The sequence below is a fragment of the Acomys minous genome (assembly GCF_964271855.1).
Source record: "Acomys minous genome assembly, chromosome: 1".
Classification (NCBI taxonomy): Eukaryota; Metazoa; Chordata; class Mammalia; order Rodentia; family Muridae; genus Acomys; species Acomys minous.
The window spans coordinates 142,099,580-142,119,533 of record NC_140483.1 but is presented as its reverse complement, the minus strand read 5'-3'; the positions used below and the strand labels follow the sequence as shown (position 1 = coordinate 142,119,533).

The 19,954-nt window shown below is 49.1% G+C and overlaps 1 protein-coding gene across 2 annotated transcripts in view; it reads left to right on the top strand.

Moving 5' to 3' along the window:
- TBC1D2 (TBC1 domain family member 2) overlaps positions 1 to 19,954 on the top strand; it is a 50,247-nt gene that overhangs the window by 2,223 nt on the left and 28,070 nt on the right. For both annotated transcript variants that reach the window (XM_084784361.1, XM_084784360.1), the window contains exons 2-4: positions 1,446 to 1,587; positions 10,809 to 10,956; positions 17,938 to 18,071. In XM_084784361.1, coding sequence (XP_084640487.1) covers positions 1,446 to 1,587; positions 10,809 to 10,956; positions 17,938 to 18,071 — 424 coding nt within the window. The remainder of the gene's footprint in view (positions 1 to 1,445; positions 1,588 to 10,808; positions 10,957 to 17,937; positions 18,072 to 19,954) is intronic.

Genomic DNA, 19,954 nt, shown 5'->3' with positions numbered 1-19,954 from the left:
CGTGGTTTTTACCTCGCCATTAGTATACACGTATGTCTGGCCCTGTGCTAGACTCTGGGGTGTGGAACAAGTCAGGCTTGTTCGACTCTACTGCTCAAGGTATGATGGGAAAAACTGTCAGGCATAGCTAAATGCCTTATGGAGACCCTGTGAAGAGTTTGGACAGTGACAGTGTAGCGACAGGAGGGACCAGCTCCTCCAGGTGAGGAGAGGAGCTTTTCAAAATGGCACCACTTAACAAGACATGCAAAGGAAAAAGACAGTGCTGCTGAGAGCCTGTGAACAAAGACCAGAAACCACTGTGTTGGGGCTCACCACAACACGAGGAACTGTATTAAAGGGTCGCAGCATTAAGAAGGCTGAGAACCACGGGCCTGCCTAGGGATGGCACCACCCACAGTGGGCTGGGCCCTCCTACCTCAATTAGTAATAAAAAGGCCTCACCGACATGGCCATAGGCCAATCTGATCCCGACAATTCTTCAATTAAGTCACCTTTCTCCAGGGGACTCTTAGCTTGTGTCATGTTGACAGCTAAAGCTCACTGTGACAACCTCTCTCCCCACCCAAGGCACACATCGTCTTGAAAGAGTGAGCTTGCTCTGATGGCCTTTGGCCTTTGGCCTTGAGGCTCACTGTCCACTGCAGCCAGCTGCCCATCATCTGTGCCCACCAAAGCTCATGCCTTTAAAATGTATGTTAAAGCACTGCTCCACACCTGGGAGACCTAGTTTCTGGGGCCAGCCTAGCCACTGCACACCTGGACCACTTGTATCTCTATCTGTGAGAATAGGGCTGTCACTCTTGCCTTCTCCCTAGGAGATTCAGCAAGCTATTGGATGTCAAAACTAATTTAGTCAATTAGTTGGGATGCTAATGACTGATGTTAACGGCTAACTCGTTTAGAGTGGTACAGGGTGCTACCACGTCATCACAGTATGTATGTGGCTTTCCGGCCCCCATTCATAGTCGTGAGTTGGTGTATATCCCTGCAAAAGGGAGATTGCCTCCCTCGCACAGGAAGGCACCAAGGACTTGGAAATGTCATTCAAGGAGAGTGGTTGTCCCTGGGTCTCTCGGGGTCACAATGTGAAACTCTTTCCTCCCTCCGGGCACCTCTCTTTCTCTGTCCAGGGAATGCATTTACCAGGCACTGTGTTGAGCACTTTATTTTTTTTAGTTTGTCTCCATAACCACTCTATAACATTGGTAGTATTGTCACCACAGAACAATCAAGGAAACAGAGGCAGAGACATTAAGGAAACCAGAGCCTGACTCTTTTCTGTGGTGTTGAAGAAATGAATCCAGACCCTAAGTGCTGGTTTTTCTTTTCCTGCCAGAACAGGGTTCCTACCCGTTCCGTGACCTCTGAGGGCCAGGCCTGGTGCCCAGCTTCCCCCCGCCGGACGGTCTGCGACCTTACTGACTAACACTTGTGCTTCCCAGGCCGCCACCAAGCAAGTGATGCTGTATTGGCTGCAGCAGCTCCAGATGAAACGCTGGGAGTTCCACAGCAGCCCGCCTGCACTTCCTGACGCCCCTGCTGCCGCCCTGGCTGGGAACGGGCCCATCCTGCACCTCAAGCTAGGTACCCATGGGCTGGCCTCCTGCCACACACCCAAACATGTGATAGCCAGGCCTCTCCCCTGGAGCTGGGGGTGTGGGAGGAGCCCTCTGCCAAGAAGCAGAACCAGGAATGAACGGGATGTTGGACTGGTTAGGACAGGAGCACAGGCTCTGAGGCCAGGCTGCCTGAGTTCAAGTCTCAGCCATGGGTGACTTCGGGGAAGTTGCCAGGCCTGCCTGAGCTTCCATACCAAATGAGGTGAACAAATGATACCCATCTTAGCATTCTCTGAGGCTTAGCTGAATCAATCCATATACTTCAGATGCTTAGAACAATGTCTGCATATGGCCAGGCCCAGGAGAACATTGTGTTATCCCTAGGACATCTCAGGAAGTAACACCTGCTCAGGGTTGTGAGAAGGGTTGATGAGAAAGTGCAAGGCTGCATGCGTGTGTGTGTGTGTGTGTGTGTGTGTGTGTGTGTGTGTGTGTGTGTGTGTGTTTACTGGTGTGTATATGTTTACTGATGCATGAGTGCATGTATGTGTGTATGTTTACTGGTTTGTGTGTGCATGTGTGTGCAAGCATGCATGTGTGTATTTACTGGTGTGGGCATGCATGTGTGTATGTGTGTGTGTGTTTACTGGTATGTGTGTTTACTGGTGTGTGTGCATGTGTGCATGCGTGCATGTATATGTGAATGTGTGTGTGTTTACTGGTACGTGTGTGTGTGTGTGTGTGTGTGTGTGTGTGTGTGTGTGTGTTTACTGGGGCTTGAATCCAGGACCTTATGAATGCTAGCCAAGCACTCTACCATTAAGCTACCATCTCTTACCCTTGGATTTGGGTACAGGAAGATTCTTGCTGTGTAGCCTAAATTGACCTCAAAGCTCTCAAGCCTCCCTCAGCCTCTCTAGCGCTGGGATAATAAACATGGGCCATCACGATTTACTGTAAGTGAAGTTTTTTTCAAATCTCCAGTTCTAGAACATCCCAACCTGGAGAAGCCTGGGAAATCACACCTTCTCCCACCACTGTGCTGTGGCTGGAAACACGACTACTAGGCATGGGGATGGGCCAGCCCACAGCCACTGCACGGAGCACGGCTAATCAGTCAGGTCCCAGGACAGCCTCAGTGTCTAAAGTGCAACAGCTGCAGTTCACAGGCCAGTCAGCCAGGGCGGGGCTGTGGCCAGGTGCCTCATGGGCCACAGTGCCCGGGTGCTTCACATGCCCAAGCCTGACACACTTGTCTGTGGAATTCTCCTTTCCTTGGTGGATGGCCCTGTGTACGCACTTGTTCCCACAGCAGCGGGCCACGCCCCCACCCTTTCTCAGTCTCTACTACAGTTGGGCACCGCCCTGGGCCTCTTACCCACTGAACTGCATGTAAATTCCAGCTTCCCTCACTGCTGTTCCGTTTGTTAGCTCTCTCAGCTAGAAAACCCAGCACCCACCGGCCAGGCATGGTGGCACACACCTTTAATCCCAGCACTCAGGAGGCAGAGGCAGGCAGATCTCTGTGAGTTTGAGGCCAGCCTGGTCTATGAAGCGAGTCCAGGACAGCCAAGGCTACAGAGAGAAACCCTGTCGCAAAAAACAAAACAAAAACAAAAAGAGAAGGTCAGAAAACCTAGCACCCTCCTCTCCAGGGTCCCCTGTCAAGGCCTGTGTCTGAACCTGTTCCCGGTAGTCTGAGTGGACTTTCTAAAATGAAATCCCACCCACTGGGCAGGTTCTTGCCTGCTACCTAGATTTGTCCCCCCATATCCTCATCTCATTTCTGCCCACGCTTTAGCAAGAGGGTCTCAAGTCCCTCTGTTTACCTGGTAAATTCCCGCTGATTCTCTGTAAGTCAAGGCCCGTGTCACCTCATCTTGTCAGCTTCCCCTTGGATGACATCGGGGACTTTTCCACCTAGACTCAGTGTAGGTGCTTGACACTCTTTCAAAATACTGCAGGGACACCTGTCACGTGGTGTTCTGGTTACCATGTCCTTGTCAGGCTCCACCCACTAGCCCTTAAGAGTAGGGACCATTTCTTTTGTCACCTGTGTCCTTAGTGTCTGGCCTGGCACAGTAGTTATTTGCAGAGTGAGTGAGAGCAAATATACGGACGCTTATGACTAGGAAAAGGGCTGTAAAGTGTAATGTTAGGCGCACAGGCCTAGTATATGGTAGCTGCGCTAATAATGTGTGTGTGGTGTATGTGTAGTGTGTGTGTGTGGTGTGTGTGTGGTGTGTGTGTGTGGTGTGTGTGTGTGTGTGGTGTGTGTGTGTGGTGTGTGTAGTGTGTGTGTGGTGTGTGTGTGTAGTGTGTGTGTGGTGTGTGTGTGTAGTGTGTGTGTGTGGTGTGTGTGTAGTGTGTGTGTGTGTGGTATGTGTGTGTGTGCATGCTATTCTTTATGCTATTGTTGTCATCATAGTACCTACAAGCACACGTATGCTGTTACTAACCTATCATAGCATATGTACTAACACTATCACAGTAGTAAATAGTAGTAGTATTCTGCCAACACACTCACGCTGTTATTACTATATGCACACACATGCTGGAGCTATTGTAGTAGCGTAGACATACTATTGCTATCATAATAGTACGTATATACTATTACTGCTGTGACAGTGCTCACACACTAATGTGCTGTCACTCCTGTATAACAACTGTTCCTTTCCTTGTTGTGAATAGCCATTAGCCTCTTTGGGCAGCTTTTTTTTTTTTTTTTTTTTGTTTTGGTTTTTCGAGACAGGGTTTCTCAGTGTAGCCTTGGCTGTCCTCTGCTTCCCAAATGCTGGGATTAAAGGCGTGTGCAACCACACCCAGCTTTTGGGCAGCTTTGTTGCTGCTGCTGCTGCTGCTGCTGCTGCTGCTGTTGTTGTTGCTATGAGGCAATATCTCATGTAGCCCAGGATGGCCTTGAATTCACTGTGCAGTTGAGGCTGTTGTGGAACTCCTGAGCTTCCTGCCTCTTCCTCCTCTTCCTCCTCTTCCTCTTCCTCCTAGGTGCTGGGGTTACAGGCACACACCACCATACCCCGCTTCGGGCAGGATTTTGGAGGGTTTCTTTGCCCTCTCGTACTGTAGCTCGTACCCCACCACCATCACACAGCCAGGCAACTCTGTCAGTCATAGCCTGAGTTGACACAGTTGTCAGAGCCAACTTCAGAGTAGAGATGAGACGAGATCCCCTTTCCTGTATGTGTGTTTGACGGAAACGTGAAGATTGTAAAAGCATGGTGTGGAGTCGCATCGGCCTCTTGGGCTGTGCCAGACTTGGTTCAGGCTCTTGGTTCTGTAGCTTTGCTTCAGTACCCGTGACTAGGCCTGTTTGGGCCTAGCATTGCTTTGCCTGTGGGGTGGGGAACATGGTGGTGGTATCTCATGGAGAGCCCTGGCCTGAGATTCAGGGAGCAGTCAGGCGTACGGACTTTTCCTCTGACCACCTTTGCATCCTACCCCTGCTGGACACAGGGCATGCGTGGAAACTTCCTGCATCACACATACACATATGACGCACACGACACACAGAAAGACCTTTATGGAGTCGGCTGCTTGTTTGCTTGCTTACTTTGTAGCCCAGGCTGGCTCCAGTCTCACTGTGTAGCCCAGGCTGGCTCCAGTCTCACTGTGCAGCCCAGGCTGGCTTTAAACTCATGGCGATCACCTTGCTTCAGCTTGCCAAATGCTGGCGTTATAAGCATGTGCCACTCTGCCTGACTCCTTTGAGTGAGTTCCTGAGCCTTAGCTTAGCTGTTTGGAGCTGCCCTACCTCAGCCCCTCCCCATCCTTCCTTCCTGAGGAAGCAAGCAGAAGGCTGTGCAATCCTCCTGATCCACGGCTGACTTTGAGTCACAGAGGCTGGGTCCTGTAAGAAAAAAAAAACAAAAACTCCGCCCTTGAGCAATCTGAAGGCGTGTTCTCTACAGCTTTTGGACATTTCCATCTTTATTTTGTGCTTCACCAACACAGTGGCCTCCAGAAAGCCAAGAACAATCGGAGGAAAACGGACAGATGTCTATAATTACAATGCCAAAGGAAGACACAGCTTACAGAGGACATTCATAAGTGTCTGTCATCAAAGACTCCCATCCTGCACTCAGGGAGGCAAAGGCAGGTGGTCTCTGTGAGTTGGAGGTCAGCCTGGTCTCTACCAAGTGAATCCAGGACAGCCGAGGCTACACAGAGAAACCCTGTCTGGGAGGAAAAAATCCCATTCTATTTACCAGTGTTGCTTTAACAGAGGGCATGTGTCATTTTATTTATTCCTTTGTCTTCAAGGTGTTATTCTCATTTTCTAACAGAGGAAGCTAATGCTCCTGGTAAGGAAATACCCTCCCTAAAAATCAAGATACAGCCTACAGGTTCACCCCTCAGAGCTGAGTTGTGGTGGGGGGGGCGGTGTTCAGGGCTATACCACCAAAGCAGCAACCTCCTGGCCCTGTTTTTTATAGGCAGGGACTTCCTTGTAGTCATGAACTAACGCCCTCAGGCAAGAGAAGTCTGAGCATGGTGGTGACGCCTAGCATATTCACCTCACTGGGGCCTCTCCCTAGCCAAAAGCAGCCAAGCTGTGGGTCATCAGATCTGTCTCCAGTGGGAAGTGCTGGTCTCGGCTGTGGTAAAGCCACTGTGTGTGTGTCTGTGTATGTGTGTGTGTGTGTGTGTGTATGTGTGTATGTCTTTGTATGTGTCTGTGTGTGTGTCTGTGTATGTGTGTGTGTGTGTGTGTCCGTGTGTGTATGCCTCCCTTTAGTACTCTGCAGTAGCTGGTGCCTTTCTAGGCACACCCACTTTTCATGAACAGAGTGCTGCCCCAGTGAGCCACAGGGTTTAGTGGAAAAGGCAAAATGGCTGAATTGTATCTGAGCTCATGTCACCACAGACTTTATCCTCTCCAAGCTGCTCTCTTTGGTGATACCCCCAAGACAGTGCTGCGTGGCCTCTGAGTTGATCCTAGGTCACAGGCAGAGAGAGGGTGTGAGAGAGCTGACATTGCAAAAGAAACACACACTAAGGTACTGAAACCTGAGAAAAATGGATTTGTTCGCTCTGACTGGGGGAGAGAAAACGTGGCTAAAGTATTGATGAGGAAGAAAATTTTATACTGAATCCGTTCACAACCTGAAGACTGGAGTCCACATTATGGGGCCTTAGCCTTTTCTAGTCCCATGTATTTTAGCCTTGCTTTTTCATTTACTTATTTTGGTGTAAGTAATTTCTAACAGATCACAGAAGCAGGTGGGGAACAGGGCCTGGCCTCAGATTTTTCAACAAAAGGCAGATCTAGCAATTCAGGCTCTTGCTGAACAACAAACAACTCACATACACACAGAAACACACATACATATACACACACTCACACATACACTCACACACATTTACACACACATACTTAAACACATATAAATATAAACAGACCCTCCCCCTCACACATTTGCACATGCAGATATATACACATACATACATACACATGCACACAAATACACACACCCCACCCCACATACTCCCCCCAAATCATGCATATTTAGACATACATACATATATACATACACACTCAAACATATAAACAGACATTCCCCCTCACACATTTGCACACACACATACATGCACATATATGCATGCACGTACACACAAATACACACACCCCACATACTCTGCCCAAGTCATACACACATGCACACACATACACACACATGACCCAACTTCCTAGCCACACCCCACACATGGCCTTCCATCATGTTACCCTGGTTTGGATCCACAGGCTCAGCTCTGGTGCTCGACCTGTTGCTAACGCCTGTACCCCCTCTTTGTCCTCGCTCATGCAGGTCCAGTCAGCTCCACACAGCCCTTGCCACCACACTCGCTGCTCCTCCCTTAAGGACCCTTCTCTGGCTTGAGTTGGAAGGACTGTCTCAGAGTCCCAGCACAGCTCTGCCCAGCTCCTGCCCACCTTGCCCGCTCCACAGCCTCAGCATCCTGCAGCTTTCTTTGCTCCATTTCCCCGGCCTTCCCTGGAAGCCCAGTCCATGGTAGGGGAGGGGCGTGGGAAGGAGGCCTCCACAGAATGTAAGTGTCCTTGCCAAGCCACCTGACCAGCCTGTGCTGGTGGGGCCTGCTGGGAATTACCAGTGTGTGACCTGCTATTGTTTACATGAGCACAGGTTTCCTGCAGTGAGTGGAACAGCCTCCTCCCTGACCTGTCCACCTCCCAGGCTCAGCACCATGGTGAGGGGTGGTCTTATACCCACACCTTTTTGGTTTTTTGTTTTGTTTTGTTTTGTTTTCTCAAGAAAGGGTTTCTCCGGGCTGTCCTGGACTCTCTTTGTAGACCAAGCTGGCCTCAAACTCACAGAGATCTGTCTGTCTCTGCCTCCCTAGTGCTGAGATTAAAGGCGTGTGCCACCACACCTTCTTTATAGATATGGCCCACAGATAAATTTCCCCACTCCTAAAGCCATTAGGGTATTTTATTTCACTCGTGGGGGGGGGGGCAATGCCTTCAGGGACTAGTAAAAAGCATTGAGTCACCTGGAGCTGAAGTTACAGGCAGTTGTGAGCTGCAGGCAGGTGCTGGGCGCTGGCCTCTAGAGCTCTGAGCTAGCGAGCCATCTCTCGCCTCACACCCCTAAAGCTTTTCCTCCTTCAGGATAAGGGCTCCACATGAAGAGCATCCACTGAGTGCAAGTCACTGTATCCTGCCAGTGGTCCTGACCCATCCACACTTTCTGGAACACTCCATATTAACTTTTCAGACATGCTACATCCTCTCTCTTACACTTTGAATGATGTTTTTTAGCCTAGAAACTTACCTTAGCATTAAACGTTTTAAAGTCACTTGCGCTGGAAGGATTCTTGTCAGGGTACTGGGGAGGCAGCCATAGTCCCCCCCTGGCCATGGCCAGTGTTAATATTGTGTTGTATGGGTTCCATCTTCTAAACTCAGTCAGGGCTAACACTGTATTCACCTCCACCCTCCTTTTATTGTGTATTTTGGATCATACACTAATACAAAACATCTTTGCTTTTCAGTACTTAGTATTGTTATCCTAATATTTCTCTGTGCTTTAAGATCTCTTTGTAACTTCCTATCTTTAATATATATATAAATTTTTTCTAGTTATGAAGGTAGGCCTAAAAATTTTTAAATAGCAAATTTGGTGAGGAAAACAATAAATTGAGACTAGCCTGCTCCGTCATAATCCAACCATGCAATCCCAGTGACTCCTTCTTTTCAGTATCCAAACGTTTATTAAGTCAGGGAAGGATGATCCATGCTGCTACATACCGACTATATGCAATTATTTTATTTTATTTTATGTGCACTGGTGTTTTGCCTGCATGTATGTCTGTGTGAGGGTGTCAGATCTCGGAATTATAGACAGTTGTGAGCTGCCATGTGGGTGCTGGGAATTGAACCCGGGTCCTTTGGAAGAGCAGTCAGTGCTCTTAACCGCTGAGCCAGCCCCAGACTATATGCAATTATAAGGGCATGTCATTTTGTCTACAAAGACAGCTGAGACAGATTGGCAAATCCAGAAGGCATTCTGAAGCCGACACAGCAAAGGTCATGCAGATTCTAGAACAGTGAGTCATGGCAGTGCTATTCTAGTCTCATCTTCAAGGTCCAGCCCTTAACCAGGAAGAAATCTAAAGAATAACAGGTTTTCTCTAGTCAGGCACATATTTCACCCAAGAATATTAAGTCCCACCACCTATAATCCCAGCACTTGAGAGGCAGAGGCAGGTGGATCTCTGTGAGTTTAAGGCCATCCTGTTCTATAAATTGAGTCCAGGCCAGCCAAGACTACACAGAGAAACCCTGTCTTGAGAAAAAGGAAAAAAAAAAAAGATAAAGAAATTTGTTTCTTCCTTTTTTGAAAAGAAAAATTTTATTAGCCGGGCGGTGCTGGCACACGCCTTTAATCCCAGCACTCGGGAGGCAGAGGCGGGTGGATTGCTGTGAGTTCAAGGCCAGCCTGGTCTACAAAGTGAGTCCAGGACAGGCAAGGCCACACAGAGAAACCCTGTCTCAAAAAACTAAAAAAAAAAAAAAAAAAAAACAAAGAAGAAAAATTTTATTTTCTTGAGATTTGAAGCCTTGAATCCTGGAGCTTGGGCATCCCTAAGCCGTGAGAAGAGTCTGTTTTGAAACTTTGACATGTAATTGAGACCAACTGTAACTCCATTCTTTAATCTGACATTTTCCATCTACGATTATATTCCATGTGTGTTTCTTATGTTCTCTGGAGGAAAAGGTTTCACTGTGTATCTCAGGCTAGCCTGGCACTCACAGCAGTTCTCCTGCCTCAGCCTCCTCAGATGAGTCACTGCCCACTCCTGTGTTCTTCATCAACAGTTTTTGCATAGTTGAGTGGCAGTAGTGTGGAGGCACCATGATGCACCCAGCCTGCCTCTGCGCTGTAAACTCTTCACCACGGCAGAACATGGTGGTGTGCACCTGTAATCTCAGGTATTTGGGATTTGGAGGCAGGAATGTGGAATACATGATCAAGGCCAGTGTGAGTCATTTGGTGAGGATTGGGGAGCTGACTCTGTAGATAAAGGGGTGCCATGCAAGCCTGCCAGCATTCAGATTCCCAGAACTCATGGTAAGCCGGGTGGGCGTGGCACCCAGCTCCCTGTAATGCTGGCCCTGGGGAGGCAGAGACAGGAGATTTAAAGCAAGCTGGATGGTTAGCAGTGAGAGACCCGTGTTAGTAAAGAAAGCAGAGTGATTGAGAAACGTATCACTTCAACCTCTGGCTACTACACACAAGCACATATGCATGTGTGTCCATATACATGCAAACACATATATATTCTCTCTCTCTCTCTCTCTCTCTCTCTCTCTCTCTCTCTCTCTCACACACACACACACACACACACACACACACACACACACACACACACACACACAAAACAAACTTATTTCCAGTTTAAGGTACTACATATGAAGCTAGGGCAGGCCCTTTGGCACATCAAGTGTTCAGTACATTTCAGACTCTTTTAAATGGCTCATCAGATACAGAATAACCCGCAGGCCTGCATGTTTGTGAAGTCTCCAGGAAGACTGCAGCAGAAAACAGATCATGTTACAGCCACTTTGCTGTAAGTTTCCTGGGTGGTCAGCTGTTGCCACCCTGCATGCTGTCAGTCAGAGCTGAGCCCAGCGCCTGGACTCTGCCATTCCTATCCTAGCCGCTGGTTCTTACCAGTGTTGACTGCCTGTCTTTGGCTCCCTAGAGCAAGAGGGGGCGGAGCTGGAGGAGTTCGTGTGCCCTGTGAAAACGCCCACTGGACTTGTGGGAGCAGCTGCTGCCTTTCAGCCTGTCCCTGCCATGCCCTCAGGCCTTCAGAACATCTCCCTGAAGCATCTGGGAACTGAAATACAGTAAGTGCCAGCGGGGATGAGAGGCGGCCAGAGCACCAGCACCCTTTCTGCTGGTATGCCTGTCATCTGGTGTGGTTAGCCAAGAGGCAGGACAACGCCAGGACCATGGGCTTATTTTCAATTAAAACTATGCCAAGTGTTATAGTCCCAACACTCAGGAGGCAAAGGCAGGAACGTCATCAGTTCTAGGCCAACGTCATCTAGTAAGATCTTGTTTGTAAATACAAAACCAGGCCTCAGCTGGTAAAGCACTTGCCATTCAAGCCTGGTGACCTGAGTTCCTGCAGTGTGCATGAAGGTGGAAGGAGACAGCCAACTCCATAGAGTTGTCCCCACGTGTGTTGTGGCACAAACACTGACCCATCACCCCCTCCAACACATACACACACCATGCCACATAATAATAAACACAATTTTAAAAGGAAAAATCATTTAAAAATGTCCTATAGTTTTACCACTCACCACACCTAGCAGGTGGTAAGTATATAGCTCTATATATAGTGAGATCACATCAAATGATGATTTCATTTCAAATTATTTACCTTCAACACACGTGCTTTATCATGTAGGTCATGTCAACTACTTTGTGGTTGCGAGTGTTGAGACAAGGTCTTACTTTATAGTCCCAGCCCAGCCTGACATTCATCTTTTGGCCCCAGCTGGCCTTGAACTTGCAGCAATCCTCCAGTCTCAGCTTTTTTTAGTGCTGTAATTACAAGCATGAACCACTGTGCCAGGCCCTGACTGCTTTTAAGTTTGTTTTATTTTATTTTATGTCTGTGTATGTCTGGGAGGGTAGTGATGTCCTTTCCAGGAGAGAAACAGGCTTTAGAGAAAAGATGAGGGGCCCGCTGGCTGGAGGAAGTGCTGATCCACAGCCATTTGGGCAGAGGCATGAAACCCAAAAGAGAGGCCTGAGCTAGAAAGAGAAGCGTGGGGTACATGGTGCATGGGTGACCAGCCCAGGGTTCAGGGCTTATCTCTCTGGAGATGCCAAGCAACTGGGTGTGTTGGGAGCATGTTGAAGGGAAGAAGAACCTAGAAAAGCCAGCCTCCCAGCCAGCGTGTACCCAGGGTAGGTGGCTTGTGCCTGAGGGAGACCACAGCCACAAAAGTGGAACAGAGGACACACAGAGGCCGAGAAAGGAAGGAAGTTTCACAGTGTCACCCAGGCACTTCCCTCCGGTCACCTGTGATGGCCACAGACACAAGGCAACAACGACATTTCACTGCCAAGGCCCCAGACGATGTGGTGAAGGGGAGAGGTGTTCCGGGAGCCCTGCACAGGCCTTGAGCTTGCATTTGTGCTGCCTGAGTGCAGGTCATCCTCAGGGGACAGGATGTGGGGCATCCTGAGCACTGCCAGATGCTTGGTTGGGACAAGTCTATAACGAGCCGTTGTGCATTCCAGTCAGGTCTGACACTCCTCCCTGACCATCAGGACACAGTGTAACACTCACTTCCACGGCTTCTGTGACTTGGCCCAGGGGAGGGCTCCACCAGCCTGTGGTGTGGATCTGCTTCTAATCACCACAGCAGAGAAGGCCACCCAGGGGCATAACCAGCTTGCTCGGTGCTGTCCCCCTTGGTGATCATCACTCCTGTGTGGGTCAAGCCCTTCAGAACAGAACTGAGTTAGGGACTCCTCTCACTACTATGCTCACGGAACCAGGGCTTGTTCTGGATCGCAGTTAAGAACAGATAGTCCAGGCCTGGAGAGATGACTCAGCAGTTAAGAGCACTGTCTGCTCTTCCAGGGGTCCTGAGTTCAATTCCCAGCAACCACATGGTGGCTCACAGCCATCTATAATGAGATCTGGTATCTTCTTCTGATGTGCAGGTGTATATGGAGGCAGAACATTGTGAATGTAATAAACAAATAATTAAAAAAAAAAAAGAAAAAAGAAAAAAAAAGAACAGATAGTTCAGCTTTTAATCCAGCACTCTGGAGGCAGGGGCAGGCGGGTTTTTGAGATCGAGGCCAACCTGGTCTACAGAGTGAGTTCCAGGACAGCCAACATGGTTACACAGAGAAACCCTGTCTCAAAGCAAAACAAAAACAAACAAAAAACAACCAGTGGTCTGTCCTGTGCAGGATAGCACGGAGGCAGGAGCTGGGCACGCTGCATTCATAATCAGTAGGCAGAGACAAATGGCAGTGCTCAGCTTCTCTTCTCCTTCCCTGTCCATGGAGGATGCTGTCCACATTCAAGGTGGGCCTCCTCCCTTCTGTTAAAGGCTCCTGGAAACACCCTCAAGGACCGTTTGCATGTTGATTCAAACCTAGTAAAGTGACGGTGAAGAACAGTCATCCTAAGAGCCACCCACACAGAGAGTAATCTGAGACACTACAAGTTGATGTGTTGATGATACAGAGATGCTTCCTCCAGGGACACTGGCTCAGCTGAGTGGTGGCCACCTGGACAGTGGTAAAAGGTAGAGAGCGCCCTGTCCCAGAGAGATACCAACCAGGACCAAAGGGCCCTTTCCTACCTTAAAGTTGGGGTTTTCTTGCTCCCCCATACCCAAGGACCACTAGTCCCAAGCTCTGTGACACACTGGGGAAGCTTAATCCCCGGCAAAGGGAAGTGTGGGCAGCAGCAAGTCACCCCTCTCAGCCAGTACCGCTGGCCATGGCATGTGTCACTGGATCCCTCTCTAGCTTGTGTGGCTTGTGTCCTTGGGATCTGTGCATGGCGGTGCCAAGTACAGTCTGATCCTCGCTGTGGTGGTTGGTGATCTTTCCAACTTGCCCAGTGGCTTTTATTTTCAGATGGAGAGAGTAAGAACCAAGAAGGGAAATGACCAGCCCAAGAAGTCAGGCAGAGGTCCTCTGTCACAGGGTCTTAATAATAAACAAATATGAGATCAGATTATTAGGATCATAATGCTGACTTTAGTCTCACTAGTGACTGTATTCTTTATCGGCTCATGAAAATACAACCCACTCTTTTCTTACCCCAGTCCCATCTATTTCAAACCCAGCAGGCTGGATCTTCAGGGTGGTGAGATGCCTCAGCAGGTAAAGGTGTCTGCTGCCAAGCCTGATGACCTGAGTTCGATCCCTGGGACCCACTTAGTGGAGGGAAAGAACCAACTTCCCAAAGTGTTCTCTGACCTCCCCACATGTGCCGTGGCATAAGTGAAAATAAAATAAAATGGCTTTTCTTTTAAAAGTCCAACAAAAGTGATAACTTTTAGGTAGGTCAAGAAAAGGAAGAAAACTCAAATTACTGAAGTTGAAAACAAAAAGGAGAGTCATTACTAGCAACCTTATAGAAATAAAAAGGATTGTACCAGCCAGGCATGGTAGTTGAGACACGAAGATTCTGAGTTCAAGGTCAGCCTGGGATACTTAGTGAGTCCTTGTCAAAGAAACAGGTTGCAAGGAATTGGCGTGAACAACTGTAATGCCAACAAATTTGAAAACTGAGATGAAACCAACAAACTTCTAAAAAGACACAAATTACTGGGATGGACTGAGAAAGAACTCGAAATCTACAGAGATCCACTAACTAGCAAAGAGCTTGGAGGGATGGGGTGCTTTCCTGAACAGTTCTGCAGGTATCTGAAGAAGAGAGGCAGGAAGGGGAGCATTGCGGAGGCGCTGATTCCATCTGCACACCTGCATTCCTTCTCACCCCTGCCCGAGTTCACGCCGTTATCACGCTCAGTCCCTGACTCCCCTCCTTTTCTGGGACCTGAACTAAGTTTGTTTAAATATATATATATATTTTTTAATATTATATTAATATTTTAATATTTAATATATATTGTTTAAATATATATATTTCATGTGGGCATTTGTGAAACAAGGGTCTTCCAGAGTGATGTGTCTGTCACATGCTCAGGCAATGGGTCTCACATAGGACAACACAAGGAAGCCAGGGGCCCTCACAGGTCTATGGACTTTCATATCCCCTTGTCTGACCACCCACCCCACCCCAAGGTCCCCTCTAGGCGCAGGGTCACCCCAAATGGTAACTGGTCATAGTGAAAACTAGTGGTTATGGTAGTTCAAAACAGATTTCTGCAATCCACAGAAAATATTAACCGTTGGTAGATGGGGCAGCTCTTAATGTTTTCTTCCTTTTCTCTCTCTCTTTTAGAAAGAGTCACCATATCAAATGTATTTCACTTTTCCCATCCTTTACCTAAGGCAGAAAATGTTCGTCGATGCACTGTGCTAGTGGGCATAGTAAGATTGGGGGTCATAAGAAGCATAGGGCCGGGGCTAGAGCTCGGTCGGTGGAGGCCTTGCCTCTTGCCTGCACCGAAGCTCTGCATCTGAGGCTAGCGCCACGCAGCAGCAGGATGAGAAGAAGTCCACAGCCATCCTCTGTCACAGAGTAAATTTGTGATGCGTGAGATGCAGTCGGGGATGCATGAGACCCTGTCTCAAGAACTGAGAAAGTTACAAGAAAAGATGAGAAAGATGGCTCGGTGCCAACATGAGGACTCAGAACCCTGGCACCTGTCTCTCCTATCTCTAACTGAAGCCTTGGGGGAAGCAGCCAGGAAGACTGTGGGGCTCAGGCTCCAGCAAGGCTACCTGAGCAGCAAGCTCTGGGTTCCCTGAGAGACCCTGTCTCAAAAAAAAAAAAATGGATCCTGAGTGAAGAAAACACCCAATGTTCACCTGTGACCTACACACATACATGGGGGTGGGGCTGGGGCTGGAAGCCAAATTTAACCTTTTTTCTGCATGGCAAAATGATTTTAATCATAAGATCAAAGACACTGGCTAAGTGTCCTTGCCCTCACAGCCCCTCCTACAAACCTCCATTGGGAAGTGAGCCCCAAGGCTGGCTCTCAGATGCCGTCTTCCTCCCTGCCACAAGCCCTGGCTGCCCTCCCTGTGCAGGAGTACCTCCCGGTGGCCTACTTCTTGTAGTGCACAGAAGTTCTTTCTTTTTGCACAGCCTGCAGTTTCAAACAGTTCACTCAGGGAGCTCTTTTTCTCTCCCTTGCTATTAATTTCTGAATCCATGTGCTTTTGTTTATTTTTGTTTGATTGAGGGTTTTTTGTTTTGTGGAGGTTGTTTTGTTTTGTTTTGTTTTGTTCCAAGACAGGGTTTCTCTGTGTTAGCCTTGGCCGTCCTGAATTCGCTTTGTAGACCAGGCTAGCCTCAAACTCACATTGATTCTCCTGCCTCTGCCTCCCTGAGTGCTGGGATTAAAGGCGTGCGCTACCACACGCCTGGCTTGTTTTTTGTGTTCTGAGACAGGGTTTCTCTGTGTAGCCTTGGCTGTCCTGGACTTGCTAGTAGACCAGGCTGGCCTCGAACTCACATTGATCCACCTGCCTCTGCCTCCCTGAGTGCTAGGATTGAAGGTGTGCGCCACTGCACCTGGCTGGTGCACTTTTATTTCTTTTCAAGGGAACATAAGCACCTGAGCTATCTCTTCATCTAGTGACCGTAAATTTGCTGTAGTCTTTACTCTTAGGGCAGCTTTCGGGGCTATCTGGGTCCTTTTGTTAACCACACAAGGGTTAAGTCTGGATTCTGGATGGGGCCTCAGCCTCAACAAGCCATGGGCTGAAGCTGGCCTAGGCACTAGTATAGTAAGCCCCTTGGTAGCCATGAGTCAGAGGAGCCTTCAAGGCAGGGTGGGTCTGGGTCCCGGAAAGAAGCAAAGGCAAAGGCGGAAAGCTGCCAGGAAATGCTTACAACATGCGTCGGCAGAGCCAGGAGCCGCCGCTTGTGGGCATGGTAGTTAGGAGGCCAGAGGGTTTGGGGAAGTTAGGTTGGCAGGTCCGTTCAACATTTGGCCAATAAACATGAAATCGTTTCTTATTGCAGGCACTATTCTAAGTGTACCAGTGAGCAGAATGGCGTTCTTGGAGCACATACTCCAGCAGCAGGGTTGGGCTTGTGGGAACCAAGCCTTTATAAGAAACACAGTGGCCGGTGCAATTGTGAGCTCGTAGGAGCTGTGCTTGCCTGCACAAGACTTGTACAAGATAAAGCCAGTTAGCAATTCCAACACCAGAGGGGGAGGGGCGCACGAGGCTCCACCCCTCGCTGAGGGAGAGTCATCATTCTTCTGGGTGTGGGCAGCAGTTGCGTGACTGTGCTCAAGCAGGCAACAGTAACCGGACTCACTGGGACGGGCACATGTTGGGGTGCCTGGGGAAAGTAGGATGGGGGAGGTTGGGAAGATGTGGTCAAGATACATTGAGGGGCTGGGAGATGGTTCAGTGGTTAACCACACTTGTTCCTGTAGAGGACCGCCCCTGCCCTGGGTTCAATTCCCAGCACCCACGTGGTGGCTCACAACTATCTGTAACTCAAGTTCTAAGGGACCCGAAGCCCTCCTCTGACGTCCGTAGATACCAAGAATACACATGATTCACAGGCAGGCAAAACACTCACAAAAAAAACCAAATCTAAAAAAAGTTTAAAGATACACTGTATATATGTATGAAATTCACGAGGAATAAAAGGGTAGGAGAGTGAACTGTGGATGGGGCTAAATGAGAGGGGATGGGGGATGGGGTGGGGAGGGGGGATGCACACCATCAGATGCTGATGAGGCTGGGTGGGGAGGGGGGTGTGGGGATGCACACCCACACAGCCAGGTGCTGATGAGGCTGGGTGGGGATGCACACCATCAGGTGCTGATGAGGCTGGGTGGGGATGCACACCATCAGGTGCTGATGAGGCTGGGTGGGGATGCACACCATCAGGTGCTGGTGAGGCTGGGTGGGGATGCACACCATCAGGTGCTGATGAGGCTGGGTGGGGATGCACACCATCAGGTGCTGATGAGGCTGGGTGGGGATGCACACCCACACAGCCAGGTGCTGATGAGGCTGGGTGGGGATGCACACCATCAGGTGCTGATGAGGCTGGGTGGGGATGCACACCATCAGGTGCTGATGAGGCTGGGTGGGGATGCACACCATCAGGTGCTGGTGAGGCTGGGGCTCCATCCGGCAACCAGGTCTGGCCTCACGCTCCTCCCTTCTCCTGCCAGGAATACCATGCACAACATCCGTGGCAACAAGCAGGCCCAAGCAACAGGCCATGGACCACTCGCGGAAGAAACTTCACAGAGTATGGAGCCTCCAGGGGTGGAGCAGCCCTTGAGCTCTGACCCCAGCACTCCAGGTGAGGCCTGTCCCCTCCCGGCCTGCAAGAGCACACACACAGTTACTGTAGCTTTTATAGTTAGGTGGGAGCTGGGGAGTCCAAGGTCCACATGCTGCAGATTTGGACACATACACGCATACTCACACATGCACACATACACGCACACACATACATGCATGCACTTGCACATCTATTCACTCTAGGAAGGGAACCTACAACAGACCAAAATAATGATTACACCAAAATCCACCTTGGCTGAGCCAGTATGTCACTGTCATTGTTGGGGTTATGAACAGGAGCATGTATGGGGAGGCGCTTGTGAGGGGGGGGTCACAAGGTCACAAGGGTTAAAAAGGTCAAGGGTGACTCAAAAAAAGCAACTGCATCAACAGAAAATGTCCAGACAGGCACAGACTCCTGAAAGCTGCAAGCCTGGAGCTTTCTGCTCCTCCAGGCAGCCCGGCAGCCACAGTTGGGTTGGTCCCTCTCCTCCCCAGCAGCAGTTTCCTCATGTCACACTGCTGGGGAGGGGCCTCCAGAGTCTTGGAAGTTTCTGTTCTTGAGATGAGTCATCTTTTATTTATCTTCTGAGTATCATGGGCCTCATGGCCCCCTCTCCTCCTGGCTTCCCCTCCTCCAGGCCTCCCCTCCTCCTGGGCCTTCAGGGGTTGAAGAGCAAGGGTTGGTTTGTTTGCCTTGAGTCAGGGTTATGTATTCCAGGCCTCTAACTTGCTGTGGAGCTGAGGATGACGTGACACTCTTCAGCCTCTGCTCCTGTGCTGGCATGTAGGCATGCACTGCCATACCAGGCTTAAGTATGTTTTATTGTAGTAAAATATATGTAACAAAGTTTACCAGTTTACTAATTTATAAACATTGGGTGGTGCCAGTTATAATGGACTATCTTGAACTGCCAGCTCCTGATAATGACACAGAAACTTGTGTGTGTGTGTGTGTGTGTGTGTGTGTGTGTGTGTGTGTGTGTGTGTGTATGTGTTTTGTTTTGTTGTTGTTTTTTTGGGTTTTTTGTTTTGTTTTGTTTGTTGAGACAGGGTTTCTCAGTATATCCCTGGCTGTCCTAGACTCACTTTGCAGACCAAGCTGGCCTCGAATTGACAAAGATCTGCCTGCCTCTGCCTTCCCAGTGCTGGGATTAAAGGCATGTACCACCATGCTCGGCTGCCTTTCAGTCTTTTTTTTTTTTAAAGATATATTTATTTATGTATATAAGCACTCTACTGCATGTATGCCTGCATGGAAGAAGAGGACATCAGATTCCGTTATAGATGGTTGTGAGCCACCATGTGGTTGCTGGGAATTGAGCTCAGGGCCTTTGGATGAGAAGTCAGTGCTCTAAACTGTTGAGCCATCTCTCCAGCCCTGCCTTTCAATTAATCATCATCATCATCATTATTCGCCCCTCCCCCCCCACCTCCCCACACACAAACCCCAGAACCCTGGCCCACACTGTTTCTTCCTTGATGTCTGGCAAATTTTCCCTCCTCAGATTCCTTCCCCAGCATTCCAACCTCTGCCCAAAAGTCCTGCCTTCCTCTCCTGCCTCTGCTATTGGCCAGACAGCTCTTTATTCAGCCAATCAGAAGGTGAGGGAGTGAGTGTTCACAAGATATGATGCAGCCAAACAATAACAATACAGAAGTCTGGACAGCACTCAGCTCGCTGGCTGTACCGAATCAACAACTGAACATACAAAGCAGCCTTCACACAGCGCACAGAAAGATCACCCCAACAAAATTTCCTTAAACCATCCTGCGGCATCAAGTGCGTTCACACTTTTATGTGCCAGTTACTGCCATCTGTCCCCCAAAGGCCATCTTTCCCACAGAATTCCTAGTGATGATTCATGAATAAGCAAAGTATTCTTCCCCCTTTCCAATTCA